We start from the raw sequence: 23,680 nt of genomic DNA on the forward strand, positions 1-23,680 counted from the left end.
TCAGGTGAAACTAACCTAGTAAAAAAAAAGTAATAGATTTAAAATGTATATATTTTATACTAAGTATAGTTCAAGTCTATTACATATTTACTAACATATTGCTCGAGACGTACTGATAAATTGTAATTAATCTTTATTTGGAGTATTACTTGGTCACATTGTGTAATATTAAGCCTAAAATTTGGTTTAATGTCACTATTGATGAGAGTTGTATGATCTTTAAATATTTTACATTTAGTACCTGAAGTATACTTGCAATAATTTCACTTTAGCGAAATGAAATATACTTAAGTATATCTTTAGTTGGACCTTATCACTACTACAATTAAATACAAAATTAGTTGTTCCAATTTAGCAGACTTTAAATACCAGTTTAGTATACTAAAAGTACAATTGCAGGGTATTTTTGTTAAGTACATAATATGTAAATGTATTTGTAGTATACTCAGCATGAAATAAATGTATTTTAAATACATTTTAGTATATTTATTTTTCACTAGGGTTACTAGTTCAACTGAATAATACTCTACATATATGAAAAATAATTGCTAGTAAAAGTTACTAAACATATGCTTTCTTGTTTTTGACAAGTCACTGAATGAATAAACCGCACAAAGTATCTGCAGGCCTTGAAGAATGTGAAGCTGATTATATTGACGTACACCCTCAGGTAAGCATATTTCTGACAGCTCATAGTTTTATTATCTTTATGGTCTGAGAGTTTAACCAGAGCAGGTGTTGCAGGTGTTGCAGGAATGTGTTATTCTGCACAATACAATCAGGAGGATATCTACCGGAACATCAACACCACCCTGGACCAATCAGCTGGCAGAGGTGACTTCACCACACTGCTTTTCACTTAAAATTCAATAATATTACATAGGTACACCAAATAGTCTTTATTGCTTTTTGCATTAATAATCACATTAAAGTTTGCATTATTATTAATACATCACCCTACTCACCTCATTTAATGGACCAGACTTTTGGTTCATATGCCTCAACAGGGAAGTAACGAGAAAAATAACAACGTCCAGTAAATGTTAAAACTGTTTGCACTACAAAGTGTGTTAATAATTAAGATAATACATTAAAATAATATAGTAAGACACACTGGTTTGCAAAATCAAGCAGCAAATTAGCTGTTTTGTTCAGCTAAAAATAGCTGGATGTAGATGAGACCGAAAGCCAGACCCATAAAATGTACACACTCTTATACACTTGAACATTGCATAAATAAATAATTACGTAATGACATACAGTGGCACCAGAAAGTATGTACTCATTCAAGTCACACTGCATAAACATCATTCCTTTTGATTATTATCTTGGCATGGGCACAAAACACAGTATGTGGGGAGGAAAAAAGCATTAGTTGCAGTTTAGTTTATTTGCTGGGAAAACATTAAGTGGTGTGTTCACATCTCCAGTACAGAAATACGGGAACACCTTCTCTGGAAATCCACCCGTGTAGGTGCACAAACACCTGTTTCTGAAAGGGTCAATGAATCTCAGCTCTCCTTCGTCAAAGTCCAGCTGCAGTCGGATAATAGTTGGCCTCTCGTTGCTATCAGTATCGCTGACAGGTTTATTTCCTTGCTTGTATGTAAAATTCACATAACGAAAACACCAAAAACGGCTCTTTGGATCCATTTTGTAAAGTGTTTTGCGGTACACTTTTTCTCCCACCACTCCAAGCATCCAGTGGTTGTTGTCTCTTACCTCTACGTCCCAGCAGTGCACACCTGATCTGAAGCCCTGTGAGGCCAGCACTCCCACATACAGCCTCTCTGGATTATCACACACAGTCATTTTCATTTCTGAGTACTCAACGCTGGTGCAGTCGTCTGAAACCAGCAGATTACTGGATGCTGTGTCCGGATCCAGAGTCACAGGAGCTGAAACGCAGATGACTGTAAACTACAGATCCTTTTATCAGTCAACCATACTTGGGATAAAAGTCACTTCTTTATGTTCAGTAATCACTGGGATCAGTTCACATACTGAATAAAAAATTCCAGAATCACACGACTATATATAAACACCTTATATAGGTTTTTAAATTGCTCTTTTATGGTATTTCAACTTGTTACTTGTCGTGAAAATAGCCAAGGAAGCTGCCATGACATTAAAACACCAATCAATCAACCAACCAACCAACCAATCATCTGTCAATATAAGTGTGCTACTACCAATGAAAAACATTTGCTTAAATAAATTATGTACACAATCTAAGCAGGCATTGTTACTCACGCTGTTCCACAAGGTTCTGCATTCTGGCCCAGGTGGTGAAGATCACAGTCTGAATGGGATAGTGCTGATATTCCTCTAGTTCAGGGGTCGTGTTTGGCTCTGATGGCTGTTGGAGTCTGTGTAGATAAACAGTAGGATTCACTGGGTAAAATGGGGTTGCAGCTGTAAACAAATGCTAATTGTGAAAGACTCACCTTTTTAAAGTATCACTGTAGTTCTGAATGAGAAATAAAAAAGCAATTAGCGCTTTGAACATTGATTATCAGACAAATTTGCACCAGCTCACTGGCTTTATGTGTATCGTTAAGTATTTAATCTGTACCTGGAGAAATGTGATGTTTTCAGCTTCTATGTCCTGCCACACAGCTGCCATATTCTCAGACAGATCTGATATCTGTTTGGACAGCTCCTCCATTCTGGCCTTGACTTTCTCATTTTGAGGTTCCATTTCTTTATGCAAAGATCTGATGTGTTTCTCCTCCTCATCTCTAAGAAACTGATGGAGCTTCTCAAATTCCTCCTTTATCTGGTTTTCATCCATACTGGTGCATTCCTGAAATGGTTCAAGTGCATTCAAGTGCAAATAGTACATTCAAGTTATGTTGGAATGATTGTAGACTTACACGTTCGTGAATACGAACTTTCCAACAGGACGTAAACATTTACCTTAATAAGCTCAGCCTGTTTCATGCAGCTCTCTTGGGCTTTCTTGAGGTCAGCGAGTGTCACTTGAAGTCTGTCTATTTGCGTCTTGATATTCTCCTAGAAGAAGCACATGATAAACTCTTAATAGCTTGAAGATGCCAAAAGTTAGTCAGAATACATTCTTAACCCCACGTACCTTGAAATTCCCGGCAGCCTCGTCGACAGGAGAACACTTGTGATTTTCATGCTTCTTTGATGTGTAACAGACCACACAGATGGGCTGCTTGTCCTCAAAGCAGAAGAGTTTGAGCATCTCTTTATGTTCTGGACAAACGTCTCCTGAAACAGCTGTGGGTTTTCTATTCTTAAAGGACTCACAGAGCGCTCTGAACGCCAGGCTCTTGGTGGGCTCGTCGTGAGAGCATTCCTTGCGACAGACCGGACACTGCGGCACATCCCGAATCGTCCAGAAACGCTGAAGACATTCCTGACACAAACTGTGGCTGCATTTCAGAGTGACCGGATCGGTGAAGATATCACAACAGATGAGACATGTCAAATCCTCTTCCAGAAAGGACAAAGTGTCTGCCATGACTGGAGTCAGTTCTCAGTAGAGACACTTGGCGAGACACAAGTTTTTACTTCTAAAACCCCAAAATATACTTCAGTCACTTGTTGGAGATGCTGTGAAACCTGCTTTACCTTTTCCCCACTACACCCAACACTTTCATTTCTTTTGGTTAACTTTCACTTACCTATTCGATTTGTCCACTCCTTTTTCCTGGATATCATATTACAAGATATAACAACCAGGAAATGATCAGCCTTAATGATCAAGTCTTAATTTAAATTAGAGCATATACATTTTACTTTTGGGGATTAGAAACTTCTAGTTGGTTTATAACTGACTTGTTTAATTTGGCTGACTTAATGTTTGGTTGAATGTACATTCATAATTTCAAAATGCACAAATGATGATGTTTAATGACAATTCTTGCACTGATTACATACATTTAAGTATAATAATAATAATAGCCTCAATATTGAGAAAATTGCCTTTAAAAATCTGACCTATAAAATGTAATGTTGAAAAAACAAATAAATTCAGCAGTAATCTAAATAAATACAAATGAACAAATTTCAGGTACAGAAGTTGAAATCAAAAGTTTAAAAACACTGTTTTCTTTTCATAAATAATACATAGATGAATCCTCATCAAATTTACTAAAGATATTCAGTCAAGGTCAGTGAAAGATTTTCTTTTGTTCTTTGATTAACATTAATTCGAGAACGGACACAGGCCGTGAACCCGCAGCGGGACCGCTGCTCTCTGCTTGTGCTTCAGATGTGTGCGCTGTTTGCAAACAGAGTGCACGTTCCTTCCCTCCCTGCGCTTAAATCATTTACACTAAAATGTGAACACAGGAATTGTTATTAAGTTGGCTTGAGAAAGCCAACTTACTGATCTGCTATTTAAGAATATTATTATTCTTCTTCTTCTGAGCCAAATTTCGGTATCTGTCTCCTCCTAGAGCTTTCAAGCTAGAACCACCAAACTCAGCCCAGACCTTCAGACTGGTCTGACTCGGTGTGCTGTATCTTTTCAGACTGATCCGGCTTACAGTATTCGTAAACCAGACTATCAAACCCACCAAAAATCCCATAGACTTACATTGACGGAATGTTCAAATGAACAACACTATTCGAACTCCAACTGACAAAATTCAAATCAAAACTCCCAGAATCCCTTGAGGCTCAATCAAGCTTCCCTTCTATGTACTATTTCTAATCAGTTTACACTCATTTAAGATTCCACTCTAATATTTCTAATCTATCTAGCTATCTAAATCATGCTAGCAACATGCTAGTAACATGCTAATCGTGTTAGCAAAATGCTAATCGTGTTAGAAACATGTTAGTAACATGCTAATCATGTTAGTAACATGCTAGTAACTTGTTAATCATGCTAGCAACATGCTAGTAACATGCTAATCATGTTAACAACATGCTAGTAACTTGGTAACAAGGTTAGAAACATGCTAGTTACATGTTAATCATACTGGAAGCATGCTAACAACAGGCTAGTAACATGCTAGTAACTTGCTAATCATGCTAGCAACATGGTAATCATGTTAGAAACATGCTAACAAAATGCTAGTAACATGTTAATCATGCTACCAACATGGTAGTAACTTGCTAATCATGCTAGCAAAATGGTAGTAACATGCTAATCATGATAGAAAAATGCTAGCAATGTGCTAGTAACATGTTAATCATGCTAACAACATGCTAGTAACTTGGTAATCATGCTAGAAACGTGCTAGTTACATGCTAATCATACTAGAAACATGCTAACAACATGCTAGTATAATGCTAATCATGCTAGTAACATGCTAGTAACATGCTAACCATATTAGAAACATGTTAATAACATGATAGTAACTTGCTAATCCTGCTAGCAACATGCTAGTAACATGCTAATCATGCTAGCAACATCCCAATCATGGTAACAACATGCTAGTAATATGCTAATAATGTTAGAACCATGTTAACAACAAGCTAGTAACATGTTAGACATGTTAGAAACATGCTAGTAACATGCTAATCATGTGCGAAGCATGATATCAACATGCTAATCAGGCTAGAAACATGCTAGTAACTTGCTAATTATGCTAACAACATTCTAGTAATTTGCCAGTTATGCTAACAACATGCTAATCATGCTAACAACATTTTAATCAGCCTATAAAAATACAAGCAACAAGCTAATTATGCTAAAACATGTTAACAACATGTTAAATCATGTAAGCAATGTGTTAAATCATGGTAGCTGCTTGCATACTTTTACAACTGCTTCAAACCTTCAGGCTATGCTTTCAAACCAACTTAAAGTTTGTTCTCAAACTTTACTCATCTAGTTAATTAATAATGTATCATCCTATATACACAAAATGATTAAACAATCACTAGCGTGATATACAGAGTGACCCCAAAAAGTATTTTGACACTCAAGCCACACTGCGTGAAGGTCAGTCAATGCATATGATTATTTTCTTAACACATGCACAAAAAAAGTGGTTTATAAGTTTTGTTTTTTTGCCACAAAAACATTAAGTGGCTTGTCCACATCTCCAGTACAGAAATATGGGAACACTTTCTCTGGAAATCCACCCGTGTAGGTGCACAAACTTCTGTTTCTGAAAGGGTCAATGAATTTTAGCTCTCCTTTGTCAAAGTCCAGCTGCAGTCTAATGACATTTGGCCTCTCAATACTTTTAATATGGCTGGCAGGCTTATTTCCTTGCTTGTATTCATAATCCACGTAACGAAAACACCAAAAACGGCTCTTCGGATCCATTTTGTAAAGTTTTTTGCGGTGCACCGTTTCCCCCACCACTCCCAGCGTCCAGTTGTTGTTGTTTCTTACCTCTACGTCCCAGCAGTGCACACCTGAGCTGAAGCCCTGTGAGGCCAGCACTCCCACATACAGCCTCTTTGGGTTATCAGACACATGTATTTTCTTTTTTTTGTACTCAACACTGGTGCAATCCCCTGACACCTGCAGTTTATCGGAGGCTGTGTCCGGATCCAGAGTCACAGGAGCTGAAACACAGATATGTGTAAACTACAGAGTCAACCTCACAAAGTGTAGAGAGAGTGTAAATAAGAGATTCATTGTGCAGTGTAGAGAGCTTTGTTGATTATAATGGAACTTTGTGAGATCACGATGAACTAAGATGAGTGACAGCTTTTAATGACTTTTAAGGGAGTTTGTAAATATTGATTTAATACAACAGTGAAACAAGAAGTTACTATTAAGTGACTGACATTGTCTGACTATAACACTATTGTCTGATTTTGCTCTGTTTCGTCATCAGAAATAGTCTGAAACAAGTCACAACTGAGCTGCAGTGCATCTCCGTTCAAACACAGCGCTGTTTAGTTTATAAATGAATGTGCGTTTTTAAACTAATCTAGTGATTTAATTTCCCATTCATAAAGACAGTTACTTGCTTTATTCCTGAATGAATCAGCCGTTGGAACGAATCAAATGAATGAATGATTCAGTAATTAAGTCAGTGACTTGCTGCCACCTACTGGCAGTTTTAGTTTCATTTTTAAATTATCTTTTCTGTCATTTAAATCATTTAATATTTCTGCATTCAAAATGTTATATTTAAACCATTAATCTTAACATGAGTTTATGAATTTAATTGCACTCGTGCCGCCTCTGAGCCTCATTTAACATATGAAAATACACCTACAAGCCACTTTTGTGTTGTCCTGTGCCACTTCTGTAGTACAAAATAATTTTTGTTTTAATTAGAAATTAAAAAAAATAAATAAAGTTAGAAAAATGCCATTACAAAGGTAAAAACAAAATTCCCCTGTAAATCACTTTAAGGAGTCAAACATCACCTCGTAATGGGAAGGTAAATTTTTTGATCCGATTTTTTGATTATTGATTAGAAGGTGCTCCTGAAATTTTGACTGTGCTCCTAGATTTTTTAAGTAAAGCGCACAAGTGCTTCTTAAGAGAAAAGTAAGTGTAGAGCCCTGCTTACCTACACATGAACTGCATGAAAATGAGTTGCACAAAAGAGTTCATTTGTGTTCCATGGAAAAGAACAGCAAAGTACGATTCGGAAAAAACATTTGGGTAAGCAAATTATGTTTCCAATTCTAAGCAGACATTATTACTTACACTGTTCCACAAGGTTCTGCATTCTGGCCCAGGTAGTGAAGAGCATTGTCTGAAGATGATGGTGCTGATATTCTTCTTGCTCAAGGTTTGTGTTCGGTACTGATGAGCGTTTGAGTCTGTAGATAAACAGTAAGATATTTGGTGTTCACTGGTCAAAATGGGATTTCGGCTGTAACCAAAAGCTAACTGGGAAAAACTCACCTTTTTAAAGTATCGCTGTAATTCTGAATGAGAAATAAAAAAGCGATTAGATTAGTACTTAGTCATGTGGTTGAGCAAACATCATGAACATTGATTATCAGACACATTTGCATTAGATTACAGCTCTCTGCTTGACTTTCGTCCATGGTGTCTCGTTGAGTATTTGATCTGTACCTGGAGAAATTTGATGTTTCCAGCTTCCATATCCTGCCAGACGGCTGCCATCCTCTCAGACAGATCTGATATCTGTTTGGACAGCTCCTTCATTCTGGCCTTGAGTTTTCCATTTTGACGTTCCTTTTCTTTACGCAAGGATCTGATCCGTTTCTCCTCCTCCTCTCTTAGAAACTGATGGAGCTTCTCAAATTCCTCCTTGATCTGGTTTTCATCCATACTGGTGTGTTCCTGAAATGGTTTAACACTTTTTGTTAACAGTGTAAATGTTCACTACCCTTTACAACACTACTTGTGCATTCAGATCATTAATTCGCAATTACAAACTTCCCAAGAAGTTCTGAACGTACCTTAGTGAGCTCAACCTGTTTCCCGCAGCTCTCAAGGGCTTTCTTGAGTTTATCAAGGGTCCCCTGCAGTCTGTCCATTTGTGTCTTGAGATCTCCCTAGAATCACATGATAAACTCTTAATAATGAGCCTATAGATGCCGTAAGTCAGATCAGATTCCAAACTTCTCCTACCTTTAAATTTGCAGCAGCCTCGTCGACAGGAGAACACCTGTGATTTTCATGCTTCTTTGATGTGTAACAGATCACACAGATGGGCTGCTTGTCCACAAAGCAGAAGAGTTTGAGCTTCTCTTTATGTTCTGGACAAACATCTCCTGAAACAACTGTGGGTTTTCTGTTCTTGAAGGACTCACAGAGCGCTCTGAACGCCAGGCTCTTGGTGGGCTCGTCATGAGAGCATTCCTTGCGACAGACCGGACACTGCGGCACATCCCGAGTCATCCAGAAACGCTGGAGACATTCCTCACACAAACTGTGGCTGCATTTTAGAGTGACCGGATCGGTGAAGATATCACAACAGATCAGACATGTCAAATCCTCTTCCATACAGGACAAAGCTTCAGCCATGAAGATCTCAAGCAGAAACACTCAACTGATAAATATTCCAATAGAAATTGTAATAATAGTAATAGTTGCTTTATTTCTAAAACTGCAAAACCTGCTGCATCTTCCGGACTACACCCGACACTTTCATTTCTGGCCGTTAACTTTCGCTTCCCCAAAAGCTTTATCAGCTCCTCCCTACAGGATGTCATATTACAATGAATAACATCCAGGAAATGATCAAATAGTGCAGCTGCATGTGCTCAGCGTAAAATCTTACTCAAATTAGAGCATACATTTTACATGTGGGGATTAGCAACTAACTACTGGTTAGTTTGTAACTGGCTTGTTTACTTAATTGGATTGACTGAATGTTTGGTTGTTGTTTTTTTAACGAATAAACTGGCATCTAATTTGTCATTAGAAGTAAGGTTAATTGCCTTGCTGGCAGCAATAAATCATTTAATATCCATTGATTATATATTCATAAAAAAGCAAATATGATCACTTAATAATTAGAAATTTATAGCACAATTCAGACTTTTTTTAAAATCACAATTCTGTCTTTATTGTCCATATAGTCATTGAAGTATGTGCAGTCCTTGGAGAATGTGAAGCTTATTATACTGACATATATGGTGGCCGAGAGAGCTCAACGCGCTGCAACTTAAGAAAACACATGGAAACAGAAAAAAACGACAACAAATTAAGAAAACATCTTCATCAGTTTGACAACACAGGCGCTGCAAATCCTCGCAACACAAACACAAATACGGAAACGCGCTGCAAATTCTCACAGCACAACCAAACACACGAACGCGCTGCAAATAGCACGGACCACAACGGAAATGTTTCAGGGGGACCTCAAAAAGTGACGGACCCAGCTGGGACCTGAATTTTGACCTGATTTTAACCATTAATGAAGCGTTGCATTTTTTTTTTTTCGTGAACTTTGAACGTTATATTTATTTGCATGTATTTATTTATTTATATATTTATTTGCAATTAAGTTAATAACGTTTCACAGTTAAGTGTGTAATTCGTCAGATTAGTCTAATAATATCCAAAAGACCAATGAATCGTATGATCAGGATGTTAAACAAAATAATCAGGTCCAGATATTGAACATTTATTTTTCTATTGCCCTTATGCTATTTCATTTTGGACTGGCTTTAAAATAGACATAACAAAGAAATTAAGCAAACCCCTTAATTTAGATTTTCATAATATTTTACTTTGTTGTCAAAACCCCTCTTTTTCTGATAAACAGGTTTATATTGTAAATCTCTTAATTATCTTAGCAAAGTTTTATATTCACAAGTCAAAAGTAAGTCAGAAGAAACCATTATATATTACATTTTGTAACACTGATCTTAAAATTTACCCTCTCTAATATGAGATCTCAAAATAAGAAGCTCATAAAAACAAAACAAATTTTAAAGCTTTTCAAATGTATGTAACTGCCCTGGAATTTCTTTTTTTTTTTTTCTTTCTTTCTTTCTTTTGGTATGTTTGTGTTCATTTTGGGTGTTTTCTCTTTCTGCTGTTATTTATTTATTTATTTTTTTGCAGTTGAATTTGCAATTTGAAATGTTGCCTTTTTTTTTTTTTGTTCGATGATGAAACTGAATAATAAAAAAAAAATAAATAATAATAATAATAATAATAATCACGTCCCAGCCGGGTTCGTCGCTTTTTGAGGTCCCCCTGAAACATTTCCGTTGTGGTCTGTGCTATTTGCAGCGCGTTTGTGTGATTGCAGCGCTTTCGTGTGTTTGGTTGTGTTGTGAGAATTTGCAGCGCGTTTCCGTATTTGTGTTTGCGTTGCGAGGATTTGCAGCGCCTGTGTTGTCAAACTGATGAAGATGTTTTCTTAATTTGTTGTCGTTTTTTTCTGTTTCCATGTGTTTTCTTAAGTTGCAGCGCGTTGAGCTCTCTCGGCCACCGTAGACATACCCTCAGGTAGGCAAATTTCTGGCAGCTCATGATTTACATATTCATGGCCTAAAAGAGTTTAACCAGTGCAGGTGTTGCAGGTATGTGTCATCCTCCACAATACAATCAGAATCAGAATCAGAAATCAGAATCAGAAAGAGCTTTATTGCCAAGTGCGTTCACACACAAGGAATTGGTCTTGGTGTTAGGAGCTTCCGGTACAGAAAATACAAACATAGTGCAGACATATATAAAGTTAAGGTAATAATAAACACTAATATTAAAAAAGAATATACAATAAATTATAAATAACAGTGGTAATAAAAATATACAGAAAAAAAAAAAAAAAAAATGTCCATAGACAGAACTATGAATGTGCATATGTGCTATATACAAAAGTTTTGTTAAGTAAAAACACATGACCAGTACTGAGGTGTGTTAAGTGTGGTTCAGGTGGGATATGGCTTGGGGGAAAAAACTGTTCTTGTGTCTGGCTGTTTTGGTACATAGCGCTCTGTAGTGTCGGCCAGAGGGCAACAGTTCAAAGAGAGAGTGGGCTGGGTGTGAGGGGTCCAGAGTGATTTTCTTAGCCCTTTTCCTGACTCTGGAGGTGTAAAGATCATGGAGGTTGGGTAGAGGGATACCAATAATCCTCTCAGCAGCCCTGACTGTCCGTTGTAGTCTTCTGATGTCTGTTTTGGTAGCTGAACCAAACCAAACAGTAATAGAGGAACACAGGACAGACTCAATGATGGCCGAGTAGAACTGTTTTAGCAGCTCTTGTGGCAGGTTGAACTTCCTCAGCTGGCGGAGGAAATACAGCCTCTGCTGGGCTTTTTACATAATAGAGTCAATGTGATTGTCCCACTTCAGGTCCTGAGAGATGTTGGTACCCAGGAATCTGAATGACTCTACTGTAGCCACAGTGCTGTCCATGATGGTGAGTGGGGGGAGAGCAGGGGGGTTCCTCCTGAAGTCTATGATCATCTCCACTGTTTTAAGAGTGTTTAGCTCCAGGTTGTTAAGACTGCACCAGACAGCCAGCTGATCAACCTCCTGTCTGTAAGCAGACTCGTCTCCTTCCTTGATGAGGCCGATGACTGTAGTATCGTCCGCAAACTTCAGGAGCTTGACAGAGAGGTCCTTTGAAGTGCAGTCATTTATGTAGAGAGAGAAGAGCAGTGGGGAGAGAACGCAACCCTGTGGGGCACCAGTGCTGGTTGTGATAGTCCTGGATGTGAGTTTACCCAACCTCACTAGCTGCTGCCTGTCTGTCAAGAAGCTGGTAATCCACTGACAGATGGAGGCGGGCACACAGAGCTGTGTCAGTTTGTCTGAGAGAAGGTCAGGCATGATGGTATTGAAGGCCGAACTGAAGTCCACAAACAAGATCCTTGCATAATTCCCAGTTCTGTCAAGGTGTTGCAGGATGTAATGCAGTGCCATGTTGACTGCGTCATCCACAGACCTGTTTGCTCTGTAGGCAAACTGAAAAGAATCCAGCAAGGGTCCAGTGATGTCTTTCAGATAGGCCAGGACCAGTTTCTCAAATGCCTTCATGACCACAAACATGAGAGCGACAGGTCTGTAGTCATTAAGTCCAGTGATTTTGGGCTTTTTGGGGACTGGAATGATGGTGGAACGTTTTAGGCAGTTGGGAACTAAGCACAGCTCCAGTGATCTGTTAAAGATCTGTGTGAAGACAGGAGCCAGTTGGTCAGCACAGACCTTTAAACAGGCAGGTGAAACACTGTCTGGGCCAGAAGCTTTCCTAGGTTTCTGCTTCCTAAAGACTCGGTTGACGTCCTCTACACAGACCTCCAGCACAGGTTGAGTGGTGGGAGAGGGAGGGAGGGGAGTTGCAGGGGGGTTGGGTGAATGTGTGAAGTGCAGATCAGAGCGGGAGTCGGGTGTGAGTCTGGGCTTTTCAAACCGGCAGTAGAACACATTCAGATCGTCAGCTAGTTGTTGATTCTCCACAGACTGTGGGGGTGGTTTCTTGTACATAGTGATGTTCTTCAGACCAGTCCATACTGACGTTGGATCGTTTGCTGAAAGCTCTTTTTTCAATTTCTCAGAGTAGTTCTTTTTAGCCACTCTGATCTCCTTTGTTAGTCTGTTCCTGGCCTGGTTATACAAGATTTTATCCCCACATCTGTAAGTGTCCTCTTTGGCATGACGAAGCTGTTTGAGTTTCCCTGTAAACCATGGTTTATCATTATTGAATGATAAGAATGTCCTGGTGGGGATGCATATATCCTCACAGAAACTGATGTATGAAGTTACAGTCTCCGTGAGCTCATCCAGATTGGTGGTGGCAGCTTCAAAAACACTCCAATCAGTCCATTCGAAGCAGGCTCGTAAATCCTGCTCTGCTTCATTAGTCCATCTTTTAACAGTCCTTAATACAGGTTTAGCTGCTTTCAGTTTCTGCCTGTAGGTTGGTATAAGATGAACCAAACAGTGATCAGAGAGCCCCAAAGCTGCCCGTGGGACAGAGTGATATGCATCTTTAATTGTTGTGTAACAGTGATCTAATATATTACTGTCTCTGGTGGGACATTTAACGTGCTGTCTGTATTTTGGCAGTTCACGGGAAAGGTTTGCTTTGTTAAAATCCCCCAGAATAATTAAAGGAGAGTCTGGGTAGCGTTGCTCCGTATCAGTAATTTGTTCGGCCAGCTGTTGCATCGCGGCGCTCACACACGCGTCCGGAGGAACGTACACATTCACGAGAATGAAAGAGGAAAACTCACGGGGCGAATAGAATGGTTTACAGTTTATGAAGAGCGCCTCTAAATTAGGAGAGCACATCTTTTTCAGAGTTGTTACATCTGAACACCAACCTTCATTTATGTAGAAACATAATCCACCACCTCTCGTTTTCCCCGTTAACTCCGCGATGCGGTCCGATCTGAACAGCTGAAAGCCTGAAATATGCAGTCCGTTGTCCGGAATGCTTTCACTTAACCAGGTTTCAGTGAAGCACAATGCAGCAGATTTTGAAAAGTCCTTGTTTATACGGTTGAGGAGAAGAAGTTCGTCCATTTTGTTAGGAAGGGAACGGAGATTCGCTAAATGTATACTAGGAAGTGCTGTTCGGAAGCTGCGGTTGCGGAGCTTAACCAGGGCGCCGGCGCGTTTACCTCGTTTGCGCCTGAGCGCGCGTTTGAGTAGGATCGTTGCTCCTCCGACTAGTACATCTAACAAAGTGTCTGAATAATCAAAAAACGGAAAAACATTTTCTGGTGTATGCTGCCTTATGTCCAGTAGTTCGTCTCTGGTAAAACTGACACTAAGAGAATGACTAAAAACAGAACAAACAAACAAAGACAGTAAAAGAATTGGAGAGCTCCACACCACGGCAGCCATACGCGGCGCCATCTTGATTACTTGATTACAATGAGGAAGGATTCCCCTGGAGCATCAACACCAACCTACAATCAGCTGGCAGAGGTGACGTCACCACACTGCATTTCACTTGCAATTCAATAATACGACATTGGTACACCAAATAGTCTTTATTGCTTTTTACATTAATAATCACATTAGAATTTGCCATATTTTTAATGTCTCACCCAATACACTTAAACATTACTTGATAAAATAATCACATAGGTTTATGTACACGCTAGTGAAAAAAAAAATACTAACTTGTATTTAAAACACATTTATTTCATGCTACGTATACTACAAATACACTACCGTTCAAAAGTTTGGGGTCAGTACATTTTTATTGTTTCTTTTTTTTTTTAAGAAATTAATACTTTTATTCACCAAGGATGTATTAAGTTAATAATTAAAAGTTTATTAAAAGTTAATAATAAATAATTTATGTTGTTATAAAATATTTATATTTTGAATAAACACTGTACTTTTTAAACTTGTTATTCATGAAAGAATCCTGAAAAAAAAAATTACAGGTTCCAAAAAATATTTGGCAGCACAACTGTTGATATTATCCAACACTGATCATTCTAATAATAAATCCGCATATTAGAATGATTTCTGAAGGATCATGTGACACTTAAGACTGGAGTAACAGCTGATAAAAATTCAGCTTTTCATCACAGGAATAAATTCTATTTTAAAGTATGTTAAAATAAAAAACATTATTTTATATTGTAAAAACATTTTGCAATATTACTGTTTTTTTTTTTGTATATTTTTAATCAAATAAATGCAGCCTTGATTAAGCATAAGAGACTTCTTTAAAGACTATTACAAGTCTTACTGACCCCAAACTTTTGAACGGTAGTGTACATTTACATATTATGTACTTAGGAAAAATATCCTGCAGTTATACTTTTAGTATACTAAACTGGTATATTTAATGACTGCTAAATTGGAACTAATTTTGTACTTAATGCACTTTAATTGTGCAAAAGACCAACTAAATTTATACTTAAGTATATCTAATTGTGCTAAAGTGGAACTGTCGCAAGTATACTTTAGGTACACTTTAAATATTTTGTATTTAAAAACTGATATAATTTAAAGATCATGCAGTCCTCATTAATAGTGACATTAAAACATATTTTAGGCTTAATATTTAGAAATGTGCATTGTGCACAGATAGTACTCCAAATAAAGTTTAATTAGCAATATGTCAGTAAATATATTAATAGACTTGAACTGTACTTAGTATAAAATGAATGCATTATTTTTTTTTACTAGGGCAGTGTCCACTAAAAAGTATTCAGACACTCACTGCATGAAGGTTATTGCATTTGATTATTATCTTGCCACATGCACAAAATACAATGTATATGAAAAAAAGTCTAGATGTGGTTTACAATTATTGATTATTTGATGGGATAATTTTAAGTGGCCTGTACACATCTCCAGTACAGAAATACGGGAACACCTTCTCTGGAAATCCACCTGTGTAGGTGCACAAACTTTTGTTTCTGAAGGGGTCGATGAATCTCAGTTCTCCTTCGTCAAAGTCCAGCTGCAGTCTGATGATTTTTGGCTGTTCACTGTAAGTAATACCGCTGATAGGATTATTTCCTTGCTTGTATGTATGATTCATGTAATGAAAACACCAAAAATGTTTCTTCGGATATATTGTGTAATGTTTTTTGCGGTTCACCATTTCCCCCACCACTCCCAGTGTCCAGTTGTTGTTATCACCCACCTCTACGTCCCAGTAGTACACTCCTGAGCTGAAGCCCTGTGAGGCCAGCACTCCCACATACAGCCTCTCTGGGTTATCAAACACGTACCTTTTCTTTTCTACATACTGAACACTGGTGCAGTCCTCTGACACCTGGAGTTTACTGGAGGCTGTGTCTGGGTCTAGAGTCACAGGAGCTGAAACACAGGTGACTGTAAACTACAGAGCCTTTTATCAGTCAACCTTACTTGGGGTAAAAGTCACATTTATTTTCAGCAATCCCAGGGATCAATTCACACATATATATATATATACAGTGCATGATGCTGAATAGAAAATTCCAGAATCACGTATCATTTGTTAAAAATATCAAATGACATACACCACTATATATAAACACCTTATATAGGTTTTCAACTTGTAACACGTCGTGAAAATAGCCAAGGAAGCTAGCATGATGTTAAAACACTAACCAACCAGTCATCAGTCACTATAAGTGTACTACTACCAATGAACAGAACATTTGCGTAAATAAATGATGTACACAATTTAAGGCATCTTTACTTACGCTGTCCCACAAGGTTCTGCATTCTGGCCCAGGTGGTGAAGATCACAGTCTGAATGGGATAGTGCTGATATTCCTCTAGTTCAGGACTCGTGTTTGGCACAAATGGATGTTTGAGTCTATGCAGATAAACAGTAAGATATTTGGTCAAATGGGATTTCAGCTGTAACCAAATACTAATTGGGAAAGACTCACCTTTTTAATGTATTTCTGTAATTCTGAATGGGAAATAAGAAAGCAATTAGTGCACAATAATGTGTTTATGCAAACATCATTAACATGGACACATTTGCACCAGATTACAGCTCTCTGGCTTTATGTGTATTGTTGAGTATTTGATCTGTACCCGGAGAAATGTGATGATTTCAGCTTCTGTATCCTGCCACACAGCTGCCACACTATCAGACAGATCTGATATCTGTTTGGACAGCTCCTCCATTCTGGCCTTGACTTTCTCATTTTGAGGTTCCATTTCTTTATACAAGGATCTGATGCGTTTCTCCTCCTCGTCTCTAAGAAACTGATGGAGCTTCTCGAATTCCTCCTTTATCTGGTTTTCATCCATACTGGTGCGTTCCTGAAATGGTTGAAACCTTTCTGTTAAGAAAGTAAAAGTTCACTACTGATTCAAGTCATGTTCCTACTGTAATTCGTAAATATGAACTTCCCAGGAGGACTTGAACATGCCTTAACCACTTACCTTAATGAGCTCAGCCTGTTTCACAGAGTTCTCTTGAGCTTTCTTCAGGTCTGTGATGGTCTCTTGCAGCCTGTCTGTTTGTGTCTTGAGATCCTCCTAGAATCACATGATAAACTCTTAATTTTGAGCTTGAGGATGTCAGAAGTCAGTCAGATCAGATTCCTAACTCCTGTTACCTTTAACTTCCCGGCAGCCTCGTCGACAGGAGAACACTTGTGATTTTCATGTTTCTTTGATGTGTAACAGACCACACAGATGGGCTGCTGGTCCTCAAAGCAGAAGAGTTTGAGCATCTCTTTATGTTCTGGACAAACATCATCTGAAACAGCTGTGGGTTTTCTGTTCTTGAAGGACTCACAGAGCGCTCTGAACGCCAGGCTCTTGGTGGGCTCGTCGTGAGAGCATGCCTTGCGACAGACCGGACACTGCGGCACATCCTGAGTCGTCCAGAAACGCTGGAGACATTCCTCACACAAACTGTGGCTGCATTTCAGAGTGACCGGATCGGTGAAGATATCACAACAGATCAGACATGTCAAATCCTCTTCCAGGAAGGACAAAGCGTCTGCCATCACTGAAGACAGAAGTTTTGACTAAAATTGTAGTAATAGTAATAACTACTTTACTTCTAAAACTCAGTACATTTGCTTACTTACTGGAGATACTGTGAAACCTGCTTTACCTTTCCCCACCACACCCAACACTTTCATTTCTCTTAGTTAACTTTCATTTACATAGAAGATTTATTAACTCCTCCCTCAATGACGTCATATTACAATGAATAACAACCAGGAAATTATCAATGCACCTGTTCAGCATGACGTTTAGCTTAAATTTAGGTCAACATTTTACTTTTGGGGATTAGCAGATAGATAGTTTGTAACTGACTTTTATGCTTAAATAATCCCATAGCCTGACATACAGTGACCTCAAAAAAGTATTTGGACACTTTATGGTGGTCATTTCATTTCGTTTATTTTTTATTTATTTATTTTTTTTTTTTTTTTTATAAACCTTTATTTAACCAGGAATTAAAACTCTTGAAATTTACTCATTTACAAGAGGCTCCTGGCCAAGATAGGCAGCACATTTAGTTAACATAATTACAAAATACATTAGTTTACATCTTATACAATTATTGTGAATTATACACAAATCACTCAAAACATTTACAATCAAATGATTCTAAAACTAGATCCTTCAACCATTTTACTGATGTCTCTACCGTACGATTGAGATGATTTAAATCTATCAAAAGGAGGGATGAGAGAGCAGTCTTTCCACAGCTATACTGCCCCATCTCTGTGTCTGCTGTTTCCATGGAGTGATGGGAATTTACAGTTTTCAAGTGAGAGCAGCAGTTTACAAACTTCAGTCAGTCACACAAAAGGGAGATTGGTGCTGGTCAGTCATCAGATAATAGGGTCAAACAAGCATTCAGGGAAGTAGGGATGAAACAATAAAGTTGTTGTGAACAGGGTAGAGGGTAAAGAACAGAAATATAGCAAAATATATGAGAAATGCAGAAATGTTTATTTATATTAATTATCCAAATAATGCATGACCGTACGGTTGATATGTCAGTAAAAGACATGGTATAGCATATATATTGCCATACGGCTACTTTTAATTTTGTGGACCTTGAAGGTTATGAGATGTATCCAAGATACTAATAAAGTTAAAGGAATGTTTATTATTGCAAAATAACTCATGGACTGACTGTACGGTAGGGTGCAGTCAAAAACATAAATTGAAAAACAAAAATTATATGTCTACTAATAAGAATTTAATGGTAAATAATGTTTTCATTAGCTCCTTTTAGGGGTGAAGGTTAAAGGGTTAAAATACATTTAAAATCATTTAGTGATTTAGTGATACTCTTTTAAGCATAACTTATCTTGTAATTGATTCCAATCAAATTGAGCAGCATAACTAATTTCCCGTTGACCCATATTAATCCGAACTTTAGGGATGCTTAAAAGATAACATTCTTAAAGAATGCTTTTAAAGAAAAATAGACAAATGAATTTACGCCTATCTATTGTGTTTAGCATTCACTTATTTAATCATGTGTAAAAAAAATAAATGTCCGGTTTGTTTTGCTTTAGACGTTTTGTTTATTTGCTGGGAAAAGACTCAGTGGTTTGTCCTTGTCTTTGGTACAGAAATACGGGAACACCTTCTCTGGAAACCCACCTGTGTAGGTGCACAAACTTCTGTTTCTGAAAGGGTCGATGAATCTCAGCTCTCCTTCGTCAAAGTCCAGCTGCAGTTGGATGATATTTGGCCTCTCATTGCTATCAGTATCACTGACAGGTTTTTTTCCTTTCTTGTATATGCCATTCACATTACGAAGACACCAAAAACGATTTTTGGGATCCATTTTGCAAAGTTTTTTGCGGTTCACTTTTTCGCCCAGCACTCCCAGTGTCCAGTTGTTGTTATCACCCACCTCTACATCCCAGCAGTGCACACCTGAGCTGAAGCCCTGTGAGGCCAGCACCCCCTCAGGCAGCCTTTTTGGGTTATCAGACACATGCAGTTTAATTTCTGCATACTTAACACTGGTGCAATCCTCTGACACCAGGAGTTTATTGGAGGCTGTGTCTGGATCCAGAGTCACAGGAGCTGAAACACAGATGACTGATGACTACAGAGCCTTTCATCAGTCAGTGCCAATGCACTACTACACATGTGTATGTGTTTTCACCAGTACTCACTGTCATGTTTTTCCAAACTTAATATGCTTTTTTTCACCCAATAAAGTGGATGGTGACCAAAAAAACAGAACACTTTTTTATGGTACTTTAGTTCCATTCACAGCATGTTGGAATTGCCATAATTGCCAGAGTCCAACATGCACAAAGCATTCACATCCTTGTAGAACTTGTCACCCAGTTACACTCAAAATGCCAATGGCTTTAGCAGTAAAATATAGTTGATCAGTTGCTTTGTAATATTTATGTTTAATAAAGTTCAGTATTGTTAATGTCTTAATAATGAAAGAATAAGCTAAAAGGAAACAAAAGACATACAATATGTCTACTGATATCTCACATTACTATGTGATTTTGGCATTAACAGCGTTGCCATAGCATATCTGATAATTCAATTGATAAATGTGAGCTACAAGTACAACGCCATGCTATCATCTCGTAGCTATGGTAATTACAACATGCCATGAACACCGGATTTCATGGTGTTTTTGGTCCATTCTGGACCGTCTCTGGTCACCATGAACTGTATGGAAAAAAGCTGAATGATGATTTCCATCTGTGTTCTGGGGGAAAAAAAATGACAGCATGCAATTGAAGCAGATGCTATTACTTACGCTGTTCCACAAGGTTCTGCATTCTGGCCCAGGTGGTGAAGATCACAGTCTGAATGGGATAGTGCAGTAGTTCTGGGGTAGTGTTTGGTACTGATGGGCGTTTGAGTCTGTCACATAAACAATTAGATGTTTGTTGTTCACTGAGTAAAATGGGGTTGCAACTGTAACCAAATGCTAATTGGGAATGACTCACCTTTTTACTGTATCACTGTATTTCTGAGTGAGAAATAAAAAAGCAATCAGTAATGTGGTTGAGCAAACATCATGAACATTGATTATCAGAAATGTTTGCTTCAGATTACAGCTCTTGATGAACTTTGGTCCCTGGCTTTATGTGTATCATTGAGTGTTTGATTTTTACCTGGAGAAATGTAATTTTTTCAGCTTCCATATCCTGCCAGACGACTGCCATCCTCTCAGACAGATCTGATATCTGTTTGGACAACTTCTCTATTCTAGCCTTGAGTTTCTGATCTTGAGGTTCCCTTTCTTTACGCAAGGATCTGATGTGTTTCTCCTCCTCATCTCTAAGAAACTGATGGAACTTCTTAAATTCCATCTTAATTTGGTTTTCTGTCATATTGGTGCATTCCTGAAATGGTTTAATATTTAACCCTTTGTCAACTTGATGTAAATCTTCACTACTCAGTACAACACTAATCACTTACCTTGCTGAGCTCAGCCTGTTTCACACAGTTCTCAAGGGCTTTCTTGAGGTCAGCAAGGGTCTCTTGCAGTCTGTCCATTTGTATCTTGATATCTCCCTAGAATCACATGATAAACTCTTAATAATGAGCCTAAGGATGCCATAAGTCAGATCAGATTCCAAACTCCTCGTACCTTTAAATTCGCAGCAGCCTCGTCGACAGGAGAACACTTGTGATTTTCATGCTTCTTTGACGTGTAGCAAACCACACAGATGGGCTGCTTGTCCTCAAAGCAGAAGAGTTTGAGCGTCTCTTTATGTTCTGGACAAACATCTCCTGAAACAGCTGTGGGTTTTCTGTTCTTGAAGGACTCACAGAGCGCTCTGAACGCCAGGCTCTTGGTGGGCTCGTCGTGAGAGCATTCCTTCCGACAGACCGGACACTGCGGCACATCCCGAGTCGTCCAGAAACGCTGGAGACATTCCTCACACAAACTGTGGCTGCATTTCAGAGTGACCGGATCGGTGAAGATATCACGACAGATCAGACATGTCAAATCCACTTTCAGGAAGGACAAAGCATCTGCCATGACTGAAGTCAGTTCTCAGTAGAGACACTTATTACTGAAGAGGAATTAGTAAAGAGACAGGGAGTAGCTTTACTTCTAAAACGCTGCAAATTGTACTTTGCACTACTGTTGGAGATATTGCGAAACATACTTTATCTTTCCCCCACACCCTGCCCTTTTATTTTAGTTTGTTAACTTTTGTTTGACTTGAATCTTTAGTAAACAACTCCTCCCTCCAGAATATCACATTATAGCCAATTAAAAACTTGGAAAAGCTGCACCTGTTCGGCATACAGTAAATAGTGGCTGCAGTGACCCAGAGTAGGAGAAAAGATCTGAAATTAATGAAATTGTCACTAGATGGCAGTGTGTATCCATGTATTTTGACCTTAGGACATTGCAGGGCATTTCACTTCATTTCACATTTGATTTTCTTTGAAAGAAAATCAAAAACCCACAAGTGGTTCCCAAACAACAGCACTTGCTGGTGTGCCAGAAGAAGTTCATTGTGTCTGAAGTGCATTAATGTGTGTGTTTCTTTTTATTTTATTAGCTTGTTTTTCTCCAGCATATGGTGTCTAAGAGTCCTAGAGCTACTCGAAGATCAGTTCATTGTGTGGCACTTATTAATCACAGTGGGGTCCTGCAGCTGCTGTTTCTACACCGTCATATGCTTAAAAGGCTAGTTTAGTCAAAAAAGATATGTTACTCTTCGTCAGTGTACTTTGTCGTCATTTTTGGATCTTGGGAGACTATGATTTGTTGTTGCATGTAAAGTAACCATGCAAAATGGTCTCCTGTTTGTTTTCCTCAGGAAAAAAGAACAACACAGGTTTGGAATGACAAGGGAGAGTAAATAACAGCATAATTTCCTTATTATTATGTCAGCGTTTCTTCAAATAAACATAAAAAATGAGAGATGTAGAGAGATATATTGCACAGGCAAGAGTAAACGACAGCCAGAAAGACAGATAGGATGCAAGAGCTGTGATATTTGAGGGGCCCAGGTGTTTCTGTCGGCATTCTGATATGTGCGCTCATCTCCCAGGGCTCTCCTGTACTGTCTGCGGCGCTCCATCCATGTGGGACGCGACGCTGCATCAAATCCTCTACAACGCTGGCGCAATTTGTTTGTTCACCAATATTGTCAATGTCAGTTTTCATCTTCTCTTACACTCTGTCTCTCTCTCTCAAACAGTCCTTACAAAAGAATTGGCAAAACCTCGGTCCGAACTCCAGTACCGCAAGAGCTTTCAGTCAAAGGTAAACTGCTCTGGGTGTTTTATGGCAGATGTGGATTTCTCATTTTCCATAAACGGATGTTTTTCACCTTGATCCTTATCGGTTAAACGAATAGTTTGTCCGAGATCTTTACTCTTCAAAGTAAAGGTTAAAAAAAGAGGGTTTTTGCAGCAAAGCCATAGAAGAAGTGTTTTGGATTCTCTGAAGAAGCTTTCAGTGATCAGTTCTTAAAAGAACCATTTCTTTTTCTGCTATAAAGAAGTTTTTGATAAAGATTCCATGGTTGTTCTTCGTAAAGAACCTTTATTTTAAAGATGTGGTTGCTTAAAGATTTAGTTTTATAGTAAAAAAAAGTACAGCATATATGCTTGAAACAATATGAGGATGAATAAATAATGGCACTAATACTAATCCTTTGACATAGCAATATTTCATTTTGGTGACAAAGCACTTGCTGTCTCTGTAAGTAATATTCTACAGCCCTTTGGAAAGCTGAACCAAATGTTTTATCCAAAATGTAATCTATGATAGTATATGAATAATCTATCCCATGAATTAATTATAGCATGTCAAAAAGCTTCTTTGCATGCCCTCCACGTTTGTAGTGGCGAACCTCTGTGTATGCGTAATGGGTGCATCTCATTTCAGCTTTCACACATGAATTCAGACCTCCACCGAAATTGGATTAAATGCACAATTTC

General features: G+C 38.2%; 2 protein-coding genes across 4 annotated transcripts; both read right to left on the bottom strand.

Annotated features, from left to right (window-relative positions):
* Positions 1-760: 760 nt before the first annotated feature.
* Positions 761-9,018, bottom strand: trim35-14 (tripartite motif containing 35-14). Of its 3 annotated transcripts, none has more exons than XM_051108408.1 (6): positions 3,095-5,982; positions 2,920-3,015; positions 2,576-2,806; positions 2,448-2,470; positions 2,254-2,369; positions 761-1,898 (listed from the first exon to the last, which is right to left on the bottom strand). In XM_051108408.1, the coding sequence occupies exons 1-6, from the start codon at positions 3,488-3,490 to the stop codon at positions 1,372-1,374; spliced, it is 1,389 nt and encodes a 462-aa protein (XP_050964365.1). In that variant the 5' UTR covers positions 3,491-5,982; the 3' UTR covers positions 761-1,371. The 3 variants fall into 3 exon arrangements, with proteins under 3 accessions (XP_050964365.1, XP_050964367.1, XP_050964368.1); XM_051108410.1 differs by lacking the exons at positions 2,254-2,369; positions 2,448-2,470; positions 2,576-2,806; positions 2,920-3,015; positions 3,095-5,982 and adding exons at positions 7,604-7,719; positions 7,805-7,827; positions 7,979-8,209; positions 8,329-8,424; positions 8,501-9,018 and having other exon boundaries at positions 763-1,898; XM_051108411.1 differs by lacking the exons at positions 761-1,898; positions 2,254-2,369; positions 2,448-2,470; positions 2,576-2,806; positions 2,920-3,015 and adding exons at positions 7,604-7,719; positions 7,805-7,827; positions 7,979-8,209; positions 8,329-8,424; positions 8,501-9,018 and having other exon boundaries at positions 3,504-6,501.
* A 5,584-nt stretch (positions 9,019-14,602) lies between these two features.
* Positions 14,603-21,838, bottom strand: LOC127164445 (uncharacterized). The gene is made up of 12 exons (XM_051108406.1): positions 21,363-21,838; positions 21,191-21,286; positions 20,884-21,114; positions 20,716-20,738; positions 20,523-20,629; positions 19,388-19,819; positions 17,368-17,765; positions 17,192-17,287; positions 16,838-17,068; positions 16,687-16,709; positions 16,495-16,610; positions 14,603-16,123 (listed from the first exon to the last, which is right to left on the bottom strand). Exons 1-12 carry the CDS (start codon positions 21,756-21,758, stop codon positions 15,606-15,608), a joined length of 2,667 nt encoding a protein of 888 aa, XP_050964363.1. The 5' UTR covers positions 21,759-21,838; the 3' UTR covers positions 14,603-15,605.
* Between the last annotated feature and the right edge of the window lie 1,842 nt (positions 21,839-23,680).

Source organism: Labeo rohita, chromosome 4, assembly GCF_022985175.1.
Source record: "Labeo rohita strain BAU-BD-2019 chromosome 4, IGBB_LRoh.1.0, whole genome shotgun sequence".
NCBI lineage: Eukaryota > Metazoa > Chordata > Actinopteri > Cypriniformes > Cyprinidae > Labeo > Labeo rohita.